Source organism: Cibotium barometz, chromosome 21 (genome assembly GCF_041138505.1).
Source record: "Cibotium barometz isolate CiBa-2024 chromosome 21, ASM4113850v1, whole genome shotgun sequence".
Classification (NCBI taxonomy): domain Eukaryota; kingdom Viridiplantae; phylum Streptophyta; class Polypodiopsida; order Cyatheales; family Cibotiaceae; genus Cibotium; species Cibotium barometz.
The window spans coordinates 10,465,720-10,483,897 of record NC_141066.1 but is presented as its reverse complement, the minus strand read 5'-3'; the positions used below and the strand labels follow the sequence as shown (position 1 = coordinate 10,483,897).

Sequence of the window (18,178 nt, the reverse complement as noted above, 5' to 3'; positions counted from 1 at the left end):
AGGGATCCCTGCAAAAAATATGAAAATCAAAAGCTTGTTAATATTAGAGCCTAACATAGAAAAACAGTCACTGAAACTGCGATAAAGTTTTTGATTTGTCTCTATCTAGCTTTCCAAGAGCTTTTGAGAAATTGGTGATGCTTGCCAATCTTTTGCTTCTTTTGATGTGTTACATTGTGGGCTCACCTCTTTTCTTGTTTAGGATTTGTTTCGTTTTAAAACATACAGATAAATAAATAACGTTCTAGCTTCTCGCACATACTTAGGCTAATTAACTTACCGACAAATAATTAATTGTTTGACAATAGACAAATTCAGCGATGCAACGAGAACATATGTCAATATATATCATCAACAAATATATGAACACGTGTCTACAGTGTGTGGTGATCAATCCTCTCATATACAAAACAGATCACTAAGTATCACTACGTGAGCCATCACTATATGAGTCACTAATATGAGACTCGGAATCATCATCAACATCAGCAATGCCACCACCTGTGCCCCCAACCACAACACCACCATCACCACCGCCACCACCCGTGTCCCCACCCGGGATCACGCCTCCGCCGCCGCCCGCCTCAGACTCTCGTCGTCGCCCCTCGGCCTCCTGTTGAGCCACCTTTGTCACGTCCTCCTCGCCATGTTGCTCCTGCATTACTTAGTGAAATTAAATAAGAATATATTACAGTTAATATGAAAATAAACCACAAAATAAATCAGTGATACCCACAAGTGGATCAGGCATGTCCGGAAGTGTCGCCTGCAAAGCACGGTACCCATAGTATGTAGCGTACTCCATCTCCTGCGCCGTAGGTGCACGACCATAGTCATTGGTCTGCATCAAGAAGACAGAACCAGACTTATTGATTTCTTCATTCAATAATAGTATCTTTGAAAGTTAAAATTAGAATGATTTATACTCACAAATGTGGCCATAGATCCATCTCGACCCATCCGGCCTAGTCTAGATGTGTGACCAACTTGCAGTCTCTTTCGTGCTGCCGTCTATGTAAATTTCATTAAACAAAATCACATAGATTAGAGAATAATTAGAATCAATCTATTAAAGTTTAAATTAATTCCAATATACATTAGCAAAGGCACGCACCTTCTGCAGAGGAAAAGTGATGCGTAGGCGTCTCTCCTTGTGGAAGTATTGCCATGTCTCCATGCACATATCAGCCCTCCTCTTGTTTGTCTCCACCATACAATAGCGTCTGTTTATTTTTCATATTGCATACCATAGAACTTGTTAGATTTCAATGTTTTGTTTCATGCATTGCTTTTTTCTTCTCGATCATTTGATTAATGACTCGTGTTTTTATGGTACTTAAAAATCAATTTCGGACCAATCAGAGGGTACACCACCACCTCCTACTCGTGTGGTGATTGGGGTGCACAGAGTTTCAATACTGCACATGAACCCGTTTATGATGATTTCTACTACGATGAGTCTATTATATGCTGGTGCACTCGTTGTCGTGGCACATATCGGAGGCTACGATGGGAGTGCTTTTCACATGAGATGACTCATGGTACTTTTGAGCGAGCACCGCCACTTGAGGAGCGACATCGACCTATGGTATGTGACTCTTCTCCCTTAGTTTTATTATTGGTTATTTTATAAATCAAAGGCTCATATATAATGTAACCATATCATATATGTAGGTATATTCACTTGATGACGAGGATGACTTCACTATCAGTGGTGCACATGTCCCTCGCACATGGCACGGACAGGTCACTTGTCAGCTGCTGCAGCTCGAGGTTTCTCGACATTCTCTACCTCTTGCTTTGGAGGCCGAGATGGGTGGAGATCATCCGTTGCCTACTCGTTTACATCTAGTACAGACGTATGATCGCAGACGATACGGAGGATGGCAGAGAGGATCACTTCCTTTAGATGGAGTGGTTTTCAGCTTCTGGGGCAGTCGCTACATGATTGCTCCATCTACCATTAGTGGAGCAGGACGAGGCCTCTTTATTGCACAGGATTTACATGTGCCCCCTCGTTCAGAGGTTACACTTATGTCTTTCTGTGGACCTATATATAGATGGGGTCCATGGCATCAGCTTACTCGCTACATTCAGAGCATGAGTACTTATGGATTATGTCTCAATGCAGCCTCTCTTTCTGATAGAGGGATCACACATGCAGAAGGACAAAGACTCTATGTTGATAGAAGACCTTACTCTCAAGGAAACATAGCAGGTTTAATCAATAGTAGTCGAGGGATGAGTTCAAGAACCAATTGCATGTTCGTGGAGTGTGAGAATAGTCATGAACCAGAACATATGACCAGGGATGTAGAAAGATACATAGTTGTCAATGCTATTAGATCATTACGTGCTTGTGATGAATTGCTGGTCAATTATGGATGGTGTAGACCTCCACGAGCATCCTTACTAGATGAGGATTGAGAGCTTCATTATATACATTTCCTAATGTTATTTGGACCTCTTGTACCCTAATTCTATAGTTTAATTTGCACCACGTTCTCTACTATCTCTATTTTAATTTGATAATCATTTTTTATTATCTGTAACTGTTTTGTATCTATCTTTTCTTTTATATAGAAGCATGCTATTGATATTGCCTTTAAATATGTAGATTTCGGATTGTGACATCGACAATATCACAAATCAATGTTCACATGACGCATCTCACGTCAATAGAGTGCATGAGGATCCTACATAGGAGTGATCCTAATGCGTATGCAAGACTAAAAAATCAATATTCTCAGGACTTCAATAATGTGCGGGACCATATCTTTGATGACGACAATGGCATGTCTGATTTTATTGAGGATTGGTATCAAAATAATAGTGCGAGTGATATTCCTAATAACAACGAGAAGTATCTTCGAGAAGAAGCTCTAAAGCGTATCTACGCAAGAAGCCAACTGACACGACTCAGTGCAAGCTTACTTATTCTGAATCTTCAAAACCGTTTTGGATGGAGTAATATATCCATTTCAGCACTTTTGAAGTATGTAACAATCTAACATTTTTTTAAATGTAAATATTTTAGGAGTAATCACAATATGTTTTGTTCTTATTGATCATATTTTTAATGGACTTTGCAGGCTACTCTCTCAGAAGTTCTTGCCGACAAGCAATTCCCTTCCTACATCACATGATGAGGTGAAGAAGATGATAAGTAGTCTTGGACTTGACTATTCTTCTATACATGCATGTCCCAACGATTGTATTTTATATAGAGGTCAGTAAAAGGACGGTGTGACATGTCCAAAATGTCAAACTCCTCGTTAAAGAGGAGAAAGGTAAGGTCCCTTGAAAGGTATTGATACATTTTCCCCTGACTCCGCCGCGTATAAAACATATGTTCCAATGTCCCGAATTAGCTAAGCTTATGACATGGGGAGCGGAGCACAAGAGCAAAGATGTAATGCAAATTCCATCAGATTGTCCTGCATTTGATCATATTGATCTGCGATGGCCAGATTTTGCAAAAGAACCACACCATTTAAAGATGGGTGTAGCATTGGATGGCGTGAATCCATTTTCAATGAGATCAAGTAAATGGTCTACATGGCCAGTGGTAGTTATTAACTATAATCTACCACTACAAGACAATGCTGCCATATACGCGTTTCATACACGCGATAAATTACGAACGCGTGTATGGTCGTGCTTGTATTTGAATAGAATCGGGCGCGTGTATTTTAGCATTTAAGTTCGCGTGTATGTTTGCATTTATCAACGCGTGTATAAACGCGTTTATATACACGCAGTAATACACGCATCTATACACGATAATATTCACGGGGTAATACTCGCTATTATACACGGATAAATACACGCTACTATACACGGATTAATACACGCATGGCAGAGAAAAACTGAAGAAAAACTGAATTCCTTTACAAAATTAAAAACTATTTTCCTTAAACCATCTCATAGTACATTACAGTATACATCATTACACAATCCCATTACATGCATTTACAACAATGAAATATATTCAAAAATAAATCATGCATATGAGATGATAGAAATGTCATCAATTTAGAACATACAGTGACGGATTGGTTAGGGTTCGATCTCATCTTCAATAAGATCCATCCTTGCCAAACGATCAACATCAATATCCATTTGATCAATTGGTAAGGCTACGATTAAATTTATTCCACTATCGATATTCTGTACTCCATTGATAATGGTATCGATGTCCTGATCATCCTCATCAACATCACCATCATCCTCAATGGTAGGGTCATTCTCATGATCATGAGAAATGGCATGCTCATCCTCATTATCATGATCATCTCTTATTTCTTGATCATCGATCACAACATCTTCAATGGCATGTTCGACATCATCTTCATTGCGGCTTGTTACATCCTCCATATGCTCCATATCAGTGAATGTATTATACATCACTTTGGAACGTGGTGCAATAGGGATGACGTACCACCATTTGATGTCATGCACCATTGGTAGATAGATAACCTACTCAAATACACACAGTACAGTAATTAATTAGCATATCAAAAGTCAAGGGGTACGCGAGCTTAGATATATATGTACATGAAACACATTAGTAAAAAAATGCATACCTGCTCACATTGTTGTGGCAATACGAGCCTATCTTTCTTTGTTTGCCAGAACTTTGTAGAGTCAATAGTTACATATCCACTTGCATGGCGTTTTATCGTTGCATCAGGCCCTTTTTCCACCACGTTCATTTGCCATTTGACATCCAAAACATACACAAAGAAGCGACGAAAGTCAAGCCTAAATATGTCTTGGATTATGCCACAATAATCATCCATTTTTCCATTAGCTCCCTCAAAGCTACTAATGACACCGCAATCTTATGTATTTCTCTTTTCATCAATTCTTTGTGTTCGAAAATGCTTGCCTTCACACCATATAGCATTGAACATAGTACACTGGACCAAAATAGAAGCAATATTTGTGTAAGCAATGTGAATAAATATTAAAAGCAAATCACTTACAACTAATGCAAAACATTAGTTCTATGTACCTTTGACATGCATCCTCGTGCATACTCCCATTCTTCCGCCGTGATATGTAGCCCCTCGTCGCTCTCTGCTCTCTCCATTTCCTCATGCAACCAATCAACATGGATATCATTCGGAAGTGTTGCTAGATGCTTAGGGTACGCCTTCCGAGAGCCATGTTGCCTCCGAAAGAGAGCTCTTTCTGCTTGCCTTTTTGTCTTTGCATCCTCATATCTTGTAACCCATCTGCTCATCACATCACTATTAAGGATACAAGTGAAATTGAGATCATCAAACAATGTTCTGTCAATTACTTTACTCTCTCCTTTTTCTTGAGGCACAATAGAGGTCATCCTCAAGTCCTCTTCATTGCTCCATAGTCGTGGCAAAGAGCTGTCCACCTGACCAAGAAATTCTGAAATATATACAAGAGACTCTTGTATCAACCAACCCTCGGCCATGCTTCCTTCAGGCCTTGCACTTTGCCTCACAAAGTCTTTTAAGGTCTTCATGAAGCGCTCTAGGAAGAATATCCAGCGTGCATGCACAGTACCACATAAAGCAATTTCGTCCACTAAATGCACAATGAGATGTAGTTGACTTGTGAGAATGGTTCGCGGAAAAGTCTCCTCTACCAAACAAACCACCTCCACTGCCATAACACGCGCATCATCCAACGTGGCTGGATCAATTGCTTTGGAACTAACATATCTGAAAAATAAATAAATAGTACGTTATACCTCATGCACGTTCATTTTGCAAGGTATAATGAAGGGTGATCTAAGCATGGGTTTTACATACCTCACAAGCTCGCCCATCTTATAAATACATTTTTTCAAACTCTTATTCGCACAATGGTCGATGCTAGTAGGTAGTATAAACTGCGCACATAAGAGCACATTTATGGTTTATGGCATTACAAAATTTAATTTCAACGTACGTACAAGACTTGGAAAACACTTACTTGAAGCATCTTGTGCCAATCGTGGGACTTCAACCCATATAGTTGCTCAACGCCTCTTTTCTTAGTGGTTGTAAAGGCTCCCTTCAATGATCTCATGCATCCAGTGGGAGTACGCAAAGTGGTGATGGCCTGCTTTACCTACTTCTCCTCTTTCTTTGATATAATCCATGGTGCAGGCGGAAGACGAACGTGCCCACCCACCTCTCGTGGCCAAGCTTGACGCATACGTCCTGCGACCCGCAAGTCCTCACGTACGCTAACATTGTCTCGTTTACCAGTAATATGTTCCCAAATACCAGATCCCACATTCTTGAAGATGTGCATGGGATCAAGAAGATGGTTGATCTTAAGATGGGTCCAATATGGCAGCCGGAAAAAAATGGAGTACCTGCACAAGGGATTGCTCTATGTGACCTTTAATCCAATTAGAGACTACACAAAACAAGATTGAAAAAACATCACTATACCTGTTCATGCCATCTGGAGGAAGAATAGTTGTAGACTCCCAAATACGCTTCCAATCTTTTGCACGAAGTGTTTGTGGAGGAATGTTACTCTTACTAGCAACATATTTAGGATGATCTGAGGGGAGAAATCGATGATGATTATCGAATATAGTCTTACACAAACCATCAGCATACTCATGTACTAACGAAGGGCCACAAACAGGACATGCATGTTTACCCGATGTTTTCAAACCTGTTAAAATATAAATAAAAGTTAGAATAATAAAGTCAAACCGTCTAATTAATATATATAGCCAATAGTAATAGAGTAGGGAGGTAATTAGAATTCTTACCAGAACAATCGCTGTATCCTGGAAAGTCATGCATTGTCCACATCAACACTGCTTTTAAGTCGAAGTGTCGAGAGGAGGGAGGCCTACTAATGTCCACCACCGCAACACCTCTCCATAGTTCCTCCAACTCATCAATCAGTGGTTCAAGATAAACATCCATATGCTTGACTTTATGTTTCCCTGGAATTAGAAGGGATAACATAAGATGTCCCTTCTTGATCGCCATTGATGGTGGAAGGTTGTAATTCACCAACACAACTGGCCACACGCTGTATGCGGTGCTTTTGAAACCAAATGGATTCACTCCATCCATACCCAGGCCAAGTCTCAAGTTTCTGGGCTCTGTTTTAAAGCTGGGCCACTCATCTTCAATATGCTTCCAAGCAGGAGTGTCTGCGGGAATTCTCCACATGCCATCATCCGATCGATGTGAGGAATGCCATGACATGAGCTCTGCTATGGATTTGCACTTGAACATGTGTTTGATGCGAGGAATTATAGGAAAGTGTCGCAAGACTTTACGAGGTACATCAAAACTCTTCATATCTGTTCTGTACCTTGCTTCACCACAAGTGGGACAATGTAGAGCCTCCTTATGCGTCCCACGAAAGAGAATGCAATCATTAACGCATGCATGTATTTTATCATAATCCAGTCCTCCAAGAGATGTCACATAGCGCCTCGCTATGTCTCTTGAGGTGGGTAGTCTATTTTCCTTTGGAAGCATGTTTGATAATAGCCTGCATCCAATATCATCAATTATAATTAGTCTTAAATCCTAAACCTTAAACCACTAATTCAAATTTGTAAGTTAGAATGCTTACTTCAACAATGCGTCAAGACTTGCATTGCTCCATCCATAAACTGTTTGTATATTAAGTAGTTCAAGTGAAGCACGTAAAACTGAGAATGTGCACCCTTCAAACACCGGTGTCGATGAAGCCTTATAAAGATGCTCTTGTTCCATATCATCGTCGTCCATACCTTTGGGATCATCCTTAAAAAGATTCCGCACCATATTATCAAGCACCTCCTCTTCCACAACTTCGTGGGGTGCAGGGTTATTGTCATCCCTTTCCCACTCATCTCTGACAATAGATCCCGAAGCTCCAGCATCATCTCGTCGACGCTTTACGTGCTCTCGTCGCACGTAGGGTACCATGTTAGGGTGTGGTACTGCATCTTGCTTCAATTTATCAAATTATATGTTACAACTCTATTAATTTAATTTGGATACCATGAGTCATTTGAATACCATCAATTTACATCTACTCACCTCTAAACCTGTTTGATTCCATTCTCCATACATGGAGATGTGATTCAAGGTAATTCAACGTGCTCGTACAATGCATCCTTGACATCGATTACACATACATTTGATCCGTTGTCCCAACCACACATCACGATTACGATGACGCATTGTCTCATCTTCCCCAGAACTGCTTGAAGAGGTTGATGACATCCTGTGTACAAATCAGAAAACACAAAATCATTATATGTTTTTAATGAAAGCACAAAAATCGCGTGTATTGACGTGGCTATTTCCTAAAAATTACGTGTATTAACGCGGCTACTTCCTAAAAATCGCGTGTATTAACGCGGGTAATTTCTGCAAAACGCGTGTATCAACGCAGCTAAAATATTATACACGCGAATATACACGCGTTTATAAACGCGACGGTATGTTTAAACTAAAAATAGCCCGCCTTCCCCAAATATAGATTTTGAACTAAGAAATCGACTCTGCATGCGTTTTCGCCTGTTTTCGCCTCTTCCAACAGCAAGGAGGGAGCAGAGAAAGGAGCACACACACGGGAGAAGGAGGGAGCAGAGAAGGAGCAGAGAAGACTCACTTTTTTAGAGATGAGTCACTTTGTCCTGTGCCTTGTCTGTTTCGTCAGATTTGTTTATTTTGCTCTTTGCTCTTTGGGTTTGTCCTTTTGCACACGATTGGGTTACTGCATCCTGACAGGGGCGACAATGGTTGGTCCTTTTATAAGGACACTCTGTCTTTGTCGGGGGTCGGTCTTTTCGAAAAAAAAATTTTGCAGGTCGCGTGTAGAAACGCGTGTAAAAGCGCGTGTAACCTGTCTGCAGAGTTTGTTCACGCGGATATGCACGCGTTTCTGGATGGGTGTATACACGCGTTTTTTGACGGGTGTATACACGCGTTTCTGCAGGAGACTGCGGCGTTTCAGATTTCATGATTTGCAGGCAAGTGACTTGAATGATGATATTTGTGTGAGTCAAGAGACAGCCCATGATGTACATGAAGATGTTTGTTGCAGGTTCTTTATGGATATTCCAGGTTCTTCATCCGATCCATTTGCGTACAGCAATTGGCTGATGGAGATGCTGAATCATTTTGGGCGCCAACCTGGTCCGGTTGAGCTTACAGAGTATATGTATGCCCATCCCCCTCCTTCCCTGCCTGGTGTCTATACCCCTACCGTGAGTATCCAGGGCACTCCAGTGCCGTCTATTCCTCCGAGTCCGACGAGACGGCATGTAGCTTCTCCTCTTCCACGTCCACCGAGGAGACATACCTCGTCCCAGACACACTCACGTACACCCTCACAGCCACCATCACGTGCTCCCTCAGAGCCACCGTCACGTCAGGGCTCACAGCCACCGTCACGTAGACAATCCCCCAGTCGTGACTCCACCCGCAGCAGTAGGAAGAGTGGGAGTGGAGGATGCGGCGGGTGCTTTTGGTGGGGGAGGTGGGGGAAGTGGGGGAGGTAGTAGGGCATGCGGTGAGAGAGGAGATAGAGAGAGAAGAGTTAGAGGAGACAGTTCGGAAGAGGAGGAGATGAGAGAGATAGAGAGAGTAGTCTGCTATGATGTGACGGATAGGGGCGGGATAGTGATGGATGCGAGGGGGAGGGAGGTAATGGAGTACATGCGTGGGGTAGTATCAAACTCATATAGAAATTGTTTTATTAAATTTAAAGATCAAAATAGCTGATTAGTTGGGGAGGTGATAGAGGCTGTACATAGTTGGTACCCCAATCCCCCACATGCTACATTCTCGGATGTATGGGGAAGGACGCGAATAAGGGAGATCTTAAGTAATAAAAGATCTCACCTTAAAAAACTCGCGTACAATGACCGGCTAAATGTAGCTGCGGGTGGCTATCCTACCGAGAAACCTGCCCACTGCACACAAACGCGAGTGGAAGGAGGCAAAGAAACGAGCAGAGGGTGGCGTGAAGAGCAGGCAGCATGTGGAGGCACGACGGATCCAGATGGAGACCATTGGATCTTCACATTTCGGATCTGGCGGCGTCGAGTCATGGGAGGCAGAGTTCGTAAGTATCCTGCCACTTTATTTGATTGTTTACTTAATTCATTGATTCTATGATTGTTTTAATCTTACAAATTGTGTTGATTATGATACAGCGACGGGTTACGGGGAGGAAGCCCACAACCCACGATACTGCGTATGCTCGCCGGCATAGCAGACGTGACACGTGGGCCATCTTCAGAGCCGAGGGACGTATTACGGACGCGCAGTTTGAGATGGCCATGAGACCATACGGTCGACAGGTACTTGAAAATTCGTAACGAATGGTTTTGGTTTATTGAATTGCATATATATATACTTATATAGTATATATTACTTGAACAGGCACAAGCTGCTGATGATCCACCGGCCGCCGCTGCAGAGGGTGGACGTGAGCACTACTCCTCGGACATTCCGAGCGATGTGAGCTCATCTGAGCATGGAGGGAGCACCGAGTCATCATCTGGGTCTGAGTAGTACTCAGACTTATAGTATCACATTCCATATTGAGGATGTGATTGTATATATTTTTTTGTAAACTCAAGCCATGGGCTACTTCGAGATATGGACTCCCTTGTATACATGTATGAAATTTTGATAGTAATATTGAATTGATTGATCGATAGTATTACATTCATGTCTGTCTTGAATCGTGTAATGACAATGTATGCATTCATGTCGTTCTTGTCTTAATCTCCCTCGTGCATATGTTCTTCGTGGATGGTCTAATGGGATGGTCTAATGCACAAAAAAAAAAAACCAAAGAGTGCTATTGGGTGCTGGAATGCTGGAACAGTATTCAGGCACCAAATAGCACTCTCTGGATTTTTTTTTTTGCTCTCTGTTCGCGTGTATAAACGCGTCAGAACTGCTAAAACTCGCGTGTATCTACGCGGATACCCTGGAAAATCCGCGTGTATTAATGCGTATAAACTGGTAATTACGCGTGTATAAGCACATCTAAATTAAAGAAACGCGTGTACAAACGCAGGTAGAAACGCGTCTGGGACATTTGAACTGAACAGGACGCGGCTATACACCCGTGTATAAGCGCGTCTAAAATAAGAAAAAGCGTGTATAGCGGCGTGTATCAATGCGTCTGTGAAAAGAACGCGGCTACACACCCGTGTGTACGCGCGTCTGAGTGGTACTATACACGCACTTTACACGCATGTCTCTGGCCGCGATGATACACGCGCCGATACACGGGCCCGCTACTTTTTTTCACAAGTCATTTTTAGCGGCTAGGAGCGCGGGTATGAGCCCGATCCGTTGTAGTGTACCCCCGTATCTCAGCATTAAGAAAGAGCATTTAATGCTCTCACTCTTAATTTTGGGAAAACGACAAGTTAAAGATTTGAATGTTTATTTGGCTCCTCTCATCGACGATCTTCAAGATTTGTGGAGAGGGATTGATGTCATGGATATGTCCAGAAGCATCGGTCAAAGACAGTTCATTGTTCGTGGAATTTTAGCATGGACTATCCACGACTTTCTAGGATATGGTTTTTGCTCAGGTAAATGGTTTAAATATATATATTCTTTCATAAGTTTGTACGATGTTCATTATGCTAATCATCTTTGTTATGTTTTCCATACAGGGATATGTACCAAGGGTTATAAAGCTTGTCCAATTTGTGGTGATTGGTTGAGATCGACTTATAGCAAAAACCTCAACAAAAATATATATCTTCGACATAGACGATTTTTATCTCAGGATCATTATCTACGAGATAGAAGGCAAGCCATACATTTTAATGGAAAGGTAGAAGAAGGGAGATGTCCAATACCAATGACACCAAAGGATTGGTATCTAAAGTGGACTATTGGACCCGCTATCGATCCGGAGTCGGAGATCATAAGCGGCGATGATGATGATGCTTTAAAGCAGCGAGTGAGAGGAAAACGTACTGTAGCTCAAAGTCCTTCGATATGGTATACTTTGGAATATTGGAAGGATTTGAGGATATTTCATCTTCTTGATCCCATGCACATATTCAAGAACGTTGGTCAAACCTTATGGCAACACCTCGTTGGCTTGAAAGATACAGCGGTTGCGAGAAATGACTTAAAGGATCAAAACTCAAAGCCCAATCTATGGCCACTTTATGATGAAACTCGACGTGAGACAACCTACGAGCCTTCCCCATGGTGCTCAAGATAGAAGAGCTGGAGACTGGGAAGATTCAGTCGATTCGTACGCCTACAGGCATCTTGTCGAAACATGTTCACTCTAGATGACAAGAGCTTGTGTGGTTTAAAAACACACGATTGGCACAATTTTGTGAAGGTAAATCTATTCAGATCTTTGAAAGTATTTATTTTCTTGTATGTTTGTTGATCGGATTAATCATGTATGTAGCATGTTCTACCCCTTGTTATTGATGGATGTACTATAAGAGGAGTCCGAGATGTGATATATCGCCTTGGATTGCTTTGCAAGGTATTTATCACTCATTAATTTTTAGTATAAAATTTTATTTCATATCTTCTTTATTAAATAACATCTCTAATATCTTCTTTCTTTTACTGATAGATGGATTACATCTAAAGAGATTGCCAAAGGGTCAATTCCACAAAAGAAATGTGAATGTATAGAGCTTCTTTGTTTAATGGAAAAGGAATTTCCAACCTCCTTTTTTGATATCCAGGTTAATCTTCTAATCCATCTAGTAGATGAGATAGAGCTCGCTCGTATTGTCAGCACTCGATGGATGTTTTGAGTCGAGAGGTTTATGGGAGTATTGAAAGGTTATGTACGTCAAAAAGCAAGACCAGAGGGTTCTATGGCAGAGGGATGGATGCTTGAAGAATGCATGTATTACATTTGTGAATACCTTGAGAAAATCGATTCTGAAGCTCCACCCATATGGACAAATGAGTCGTCTTCTACCATGTATGACGAGGTATTGTTCGATAAGGGAGTCCCTTTTCGACTTAAGATCCAAGATAAATTGGATATTTCTACTTTCATTGTCTATAATAGCGAATGCATGCAACAATTTGTTGATGAGTACGAGGAGGAACTTGCAAGCAAACGAGTTGGTAGACATAAAAAAGAGGAGATCTAGACTTCAAACCAATGTAAATAACGACGGGGACGTACCTACTTTCATGGATTGGTTATACACCCGTAAGCAACATGCGGTTAGTGACCATGAGCCAATCTCTACGGAACAAAGAGAGTTTATAGGTAACTTGTTTGGTTTTGAAAACTCTTAACTAAACAAATGAATCTCAAATTTTTTTTAATAATTTATGTTTTGGTGTAGGCTCGAATGTATACCAGCATGTGGGCTTATGGACAACATCGTCGGATAAAATCTATTGACGACTTACATCTAACTCAGGATTCTTGCGTTGTTGCCTCTTTTAAGCAATTATCACGTGCAAGTTCAAGAGACACAAATCTTATCGACAGTGAACTTGGTTACGTGGGAACCATAGTCGGCATTTATGAAGTATCATATCGTATCTTCAAGCAGGTAAATGAGATCTCTCTTCATGCAACAATAACATGTAGATTTCTTAAAGCTATACATAATTCTAAAGTTTTGATTCGTGTATTTTGACAGGTGGTTTTGAAGGTGGATTGGTTCCGTGCCGGGTATAAAGGCAATAATGCCACAATGAAAAGAGAACCGTCCGGATTTTGGTCCGTCGACTCCTCGAAGTTATTGCATGCAACAAAAGAGCCTTACATTCTGCCAACTCATGTTGAACAAGCATTCTTTTACTAGAATACAGATGCTCATCCATGGTGGCACGTTGTGAATGTCCAACCTAGAGGTCGACACTTGTTTGATAGCGTTGACTCTGAGACAGTGGATTAGGATGATTTGATTACATCCTCGAATCTAGACACATCGACCTCAGAGAGGTGTAGAATTCTTCTATCCGTCGATCATGATGACATTGTAGGTGATGAGAACGACAACGATCCAGACTCTGACACTACACACACCGAAGAGGAGGAAACAATGGATGTCGAGCCTACGGAGGAAATGAACGTGAACACAAATTTAACGATCGAGGAGTTCGAAGAAGTCAACAAGGATAATGAAGGTGAAATTTTATTGACGGTTTATCTCAGAGATGATGATGAGGACCATTAGTCTTACGTACGGATCAGCCTATGTTCGGTAAGATTTAATCTCAAAATCATTCATTGTGAAGTCTTGTTTTTTTTTAAATATAAACTTACTAACAAGGGTGGGTGGTGGGGAGTCTCGTGGTGGTGATAGCCTCATATGGCTAGTGTCGGGGTTCGATTCCCCTCAAACTCGTTTTTCTTACTCTAGTTGTGTACAGGGTAATTTTAACTCCAAGTTCAATGAAAGAAAGTTTGTATCGGGATTCGATTCCCCTCCTCTACCAAGGCTTCTATCTCGTGTTTCAACCCCAGTATCAGCATTTCAACCTTCAGTACCCGCAATCAAGCAAGGTTCCCTGGATCGACTTGGCCTAGCAGTAGACCATCGAAGCCAGCAGTCTTCTAGCATTTCATGGCAGTAGTTCCAACAGCACCCTCAGTGACTACCCGCAGTACCCTTAACCGCAACACACCCCATGCTGCCCATTGGTATCATAGCTCTCTGGGGGTAACTTTTTGGTCTCATAGGTCATTTTGGCCTTTTGAAGACGTAAATATAGCATTTCATTTTGTTTCATTTCTCTCTCTCTACTTACCGTGCATTGTCACGTCGATGACTCAGGAGTTTACACATTTGTTTCAGCAACCACTTTCGACTCCATCCTGCCCCAAAATCCGTCTCCAGTGTGTTGATGACATATTTCTTGTCATCCTCGAGTTGATCGCTACATTGCAAAATAAAGTCAGTTAGTAATTCAAATAAAAAATTGTAATTCATATTCTTTATGTTAAATAATACTTACTACCATGGTATATGAACTCATTGTAGATATGACATGCAAAGATCTCTCATCCGTCGTCTGAGGGTGATGCCGGCTCCGACCTGAAGGATACCCCCATCAGGTGTGATGTCGCATGTGACACCCAAAGTCCCAATGCACGTGCGCATCGGCACTGGTGGGGGCACTGGTGGTGTGGTACTCTGCCACCGCTGATGCCTACGCGCAATACAAACATACGATATATTGAGATGTGAGTTTGTAAAAAATACTTGATATTTAATCGGTAATCACCATAAAAGATATACCTGCGGGAGGAATGGCCACTACCCTGTGAATCAGGTGTCACCTGAGTACTAGGAGGTACATCAGGAGTAAGCCGCTGACTCTCGTGATGTGATGTAACTTGGATAGGAGTCCTAAGCAAACAAAGACATCAAAAGGATATATATATTAAGAATTCTATATGTAAAAAATGGATGACGTTACTATTTTATCAATCAAGAAGCTTACCGATGCGCAGTAGTATATGTGCATGCCAAGACGTCTCCACTCTTGCATGTGGCTGGGAGGATGTACCCTCACCAGGTCATACGGGCATACTGAATCTCCCAAGAATCTCAATCACGCCATCTAAACCCACATCATCCATCTCCACATAATCTGTCAAGACCTCTGAAAGTGAATCTCCAGAAAGTCCAGTGCCTCGTAGCAAAGACTTGATGATCGCCAACTTCACTTTACGACCGTGGTCACTCATCGTATCTATGTATTTAAAACAACTATATGTCAGACTAGAGATACATTGTTAGAGAAGAGCTCAATACATTGTTAGAGAGGAGCTCAATACATTGTTGGAGAGGAGCTCAATCGGGCCAAGGCTCATATTGGCAGCTGCCCATACGAGAGCGAAGGGCTAAAAGATTACCCATGGTAAAACCCTGAAGCTTGGGAGGCAACCCTAAGGCGGCTGGTGAAACCGGGCTATGGACACATAACGCAGTAATTCTTTCAATTAAATACCTGGACTTTATGACACACACACAAACAGAATCCTCGCTCCCTCGCTCAACACCAGATTGGCCTCGAAGTCCGACACCCCTTGCGGTATTTATTTCTTCATTAAGAGATTGAAAATAGAAAGCGGGAGTGCAATTGGGCACTCTACCTGTTCATGCTGAAGTTTACAAGTTTTGGAAGAATTTTGCCAACATAACAGCACTAAAACTGTCCCAAAACAACTTAGAATGAATCCCAACTGACCGAGTTCACTTCCATAGGTCTCAATCTACCCATTTGAGTCCCAAACAGTGAATTTCAGCTTGCTGTATTTTCTGTACTGACCTGTTTTCAGCTCTGTACAACCACCACACTCTCCTGGTAGACCCTAGCAAGGTCCCTCTGCAATCTGGCATCAATTGGGCCTTGGAACAGCCCCTAAACAGTCCAAAAATAGCACTGATTTAGTGCTGAATTAGACACCTGCATGGTGAGGTAACTACCCTCACCTGTTCCTGCTTTGGAGCAACAGTTAGCTGCTCCTGTTCCTGTCAAAGGAGGCTCTTGCCTCAGTCAAAAATCATATTCCCCACATAGCTGTACATAATTCATGAGAGTAGCCCACTAGAGGGGCATTACCATAGCTGAATATAGGTTAAGAGAGGCTGTGGGGAGCAAGCTCAACCCTCAATGCATAGAGAACAGGGAAGGGGAAGCTCCAATAGCTCTTAACCTGCAACAATCCACTTGAAAAACCATAAAAATGAGCCCAGGGGGAAGATAATCGAGCGCCCAGCCTCCTGTACTTAGAAACTGGCCTTAAAGATGCCACATTGCAGTCATGCACTTCATTTCCCGTTCCAGCCTTCTGATCTTAAAATCTCCCAGTCTGATAACATTTTGACATCAGTCCTTTGGTGATTATTGATCCTTGCAACATTCCGGAGAGATGGACGTGAAGAGATTTCAAATCTGATCACTGTCTAAAAATAGCATTTTCCCTAATTTTTAGGGATGATGTCATCTGCATTCCTTATGGTCTCTTGACCATATTTGACCTCTATGGTCACTTCAGAATCTGCTTAGAAATCAAGATACAGTGACCTTTCAGGCGGCGGCCACTAAGCCAAATCCATTGGCCTATCCTTTCATCCAGTGACCATGTCGTGTTCACTGGTAGTCACATTTCAGTGCATATCTCAGGCTTGGCCATCCACTGGTCCAATGTCCCACTGGACCACCCAACTGACAATGCAATGGCCCTAGCTCTTCCAAGAGATCCGGGGGAAAGCAACAGCAGCCAAAGAAAGAAAAAGAAAAAGATATTTATATAAAGAAATAAATAGGGAAAACAAGTGCAGCAAAGTACACCACCTGGTGAGATAGCTTGAGGACCCAGTAGCTATCCGACTGCTTAGACATCACTCGTGGAGTGTCTCACTGCTGGCCGACTGGATGTATGTAGCAGTCGTGGGCCTCATGTGTTGCTGGCCGACTGTTGCTACAGTCGTGGAGGGCCTTTTCAGCACGCCGACTGCCCATCTGGGGGCATATAAATAGGCCCCCAGCCCCATACCACTCACTGTATCATATCGGGATCTTCTTGTGTATATCAGAGCAGAGTTACACGCCTACATCTCTCTCTCTCTCTCTTGTGCTGTTTTTCTGCATGCATTTTTTGCTCTTGTGTTCCCAGATCTAGTCATCATCTCCATTGCGTATCTTGACAACAACTTGGGGACACAAGGGGAACTTCCCTGCAGAAAACAAACACCCACAGATAAAGGAGAATGGGGACAGCCAGACAATGGAGTTCTCATGGACGGATCGTGTGTGTAGAATAGATCCTAGCTGGAAAGGAACTCGAAACCCGAGCTAGGAGATACATGATAACCTGCCAGGAGACGACTCTCATGAAAAGATGAGATACAAAACCTCCATCCTCCATTCCTCTGGTGGTTGCATCCTCACTCTCCGTATTTTTTCCCTTATTTTTTCCATTTTTCTGTGGCTTGGGAGGCAACCCTAAGGCGGCTGGTGAAACCAGGCTATGGACATATAACGCAGTAATTCTTTCACCCTATGAATAGCATCACACCCTGACACATCCAATGCTTCTGCATCACAACACAGACTCCCAAACTGTCTCTCAAAAGAGAACTCGTATCACAGCACAGCATACCATACAGTCGACACACCTGTACCAACCCTCTCTACCTTCCAAGGGTACTATCCATCTCTGTCATGGATTCCCTGTCCAATCA

The 18,178-nt window shown here is 42.2% G+C and overlaps 1 protein-coding gene and 1 pseudogene across 1 annotated transcript; one reads left to right on the top strand and one right to left on the bottom strand.

Annotated features, from left to right (window-relative positions):
• Positions 1-418: 418 nt before the first annotated feature.
• Positions 419-15,675, bottom strand: LOC147626827 (uncharacterized; annotated as a pseudogene).
• Positions 1,813-2,427, top strand: LOC147626828 (uncharacterized). The gene has a single exon (XM_086816059.1). It carries the CDS (start codon positions 1,813-1,815, stop codon positions 2,425-2,427), a length of 615 nt encoding a protein of 204 aa, XP_086672185.1.
• Positions 15,676-18,178: the final 2,503 nt, after the last annotated feature.

Coding starts and splice junctions, on each gene's coding strand:
- LOC147626828 (XM_086816059.1), top strand. CDS start 1,813: ATGGGTGGAGATCATCCGTTGCCTACTCGTTTACATCTAGTACAGACG.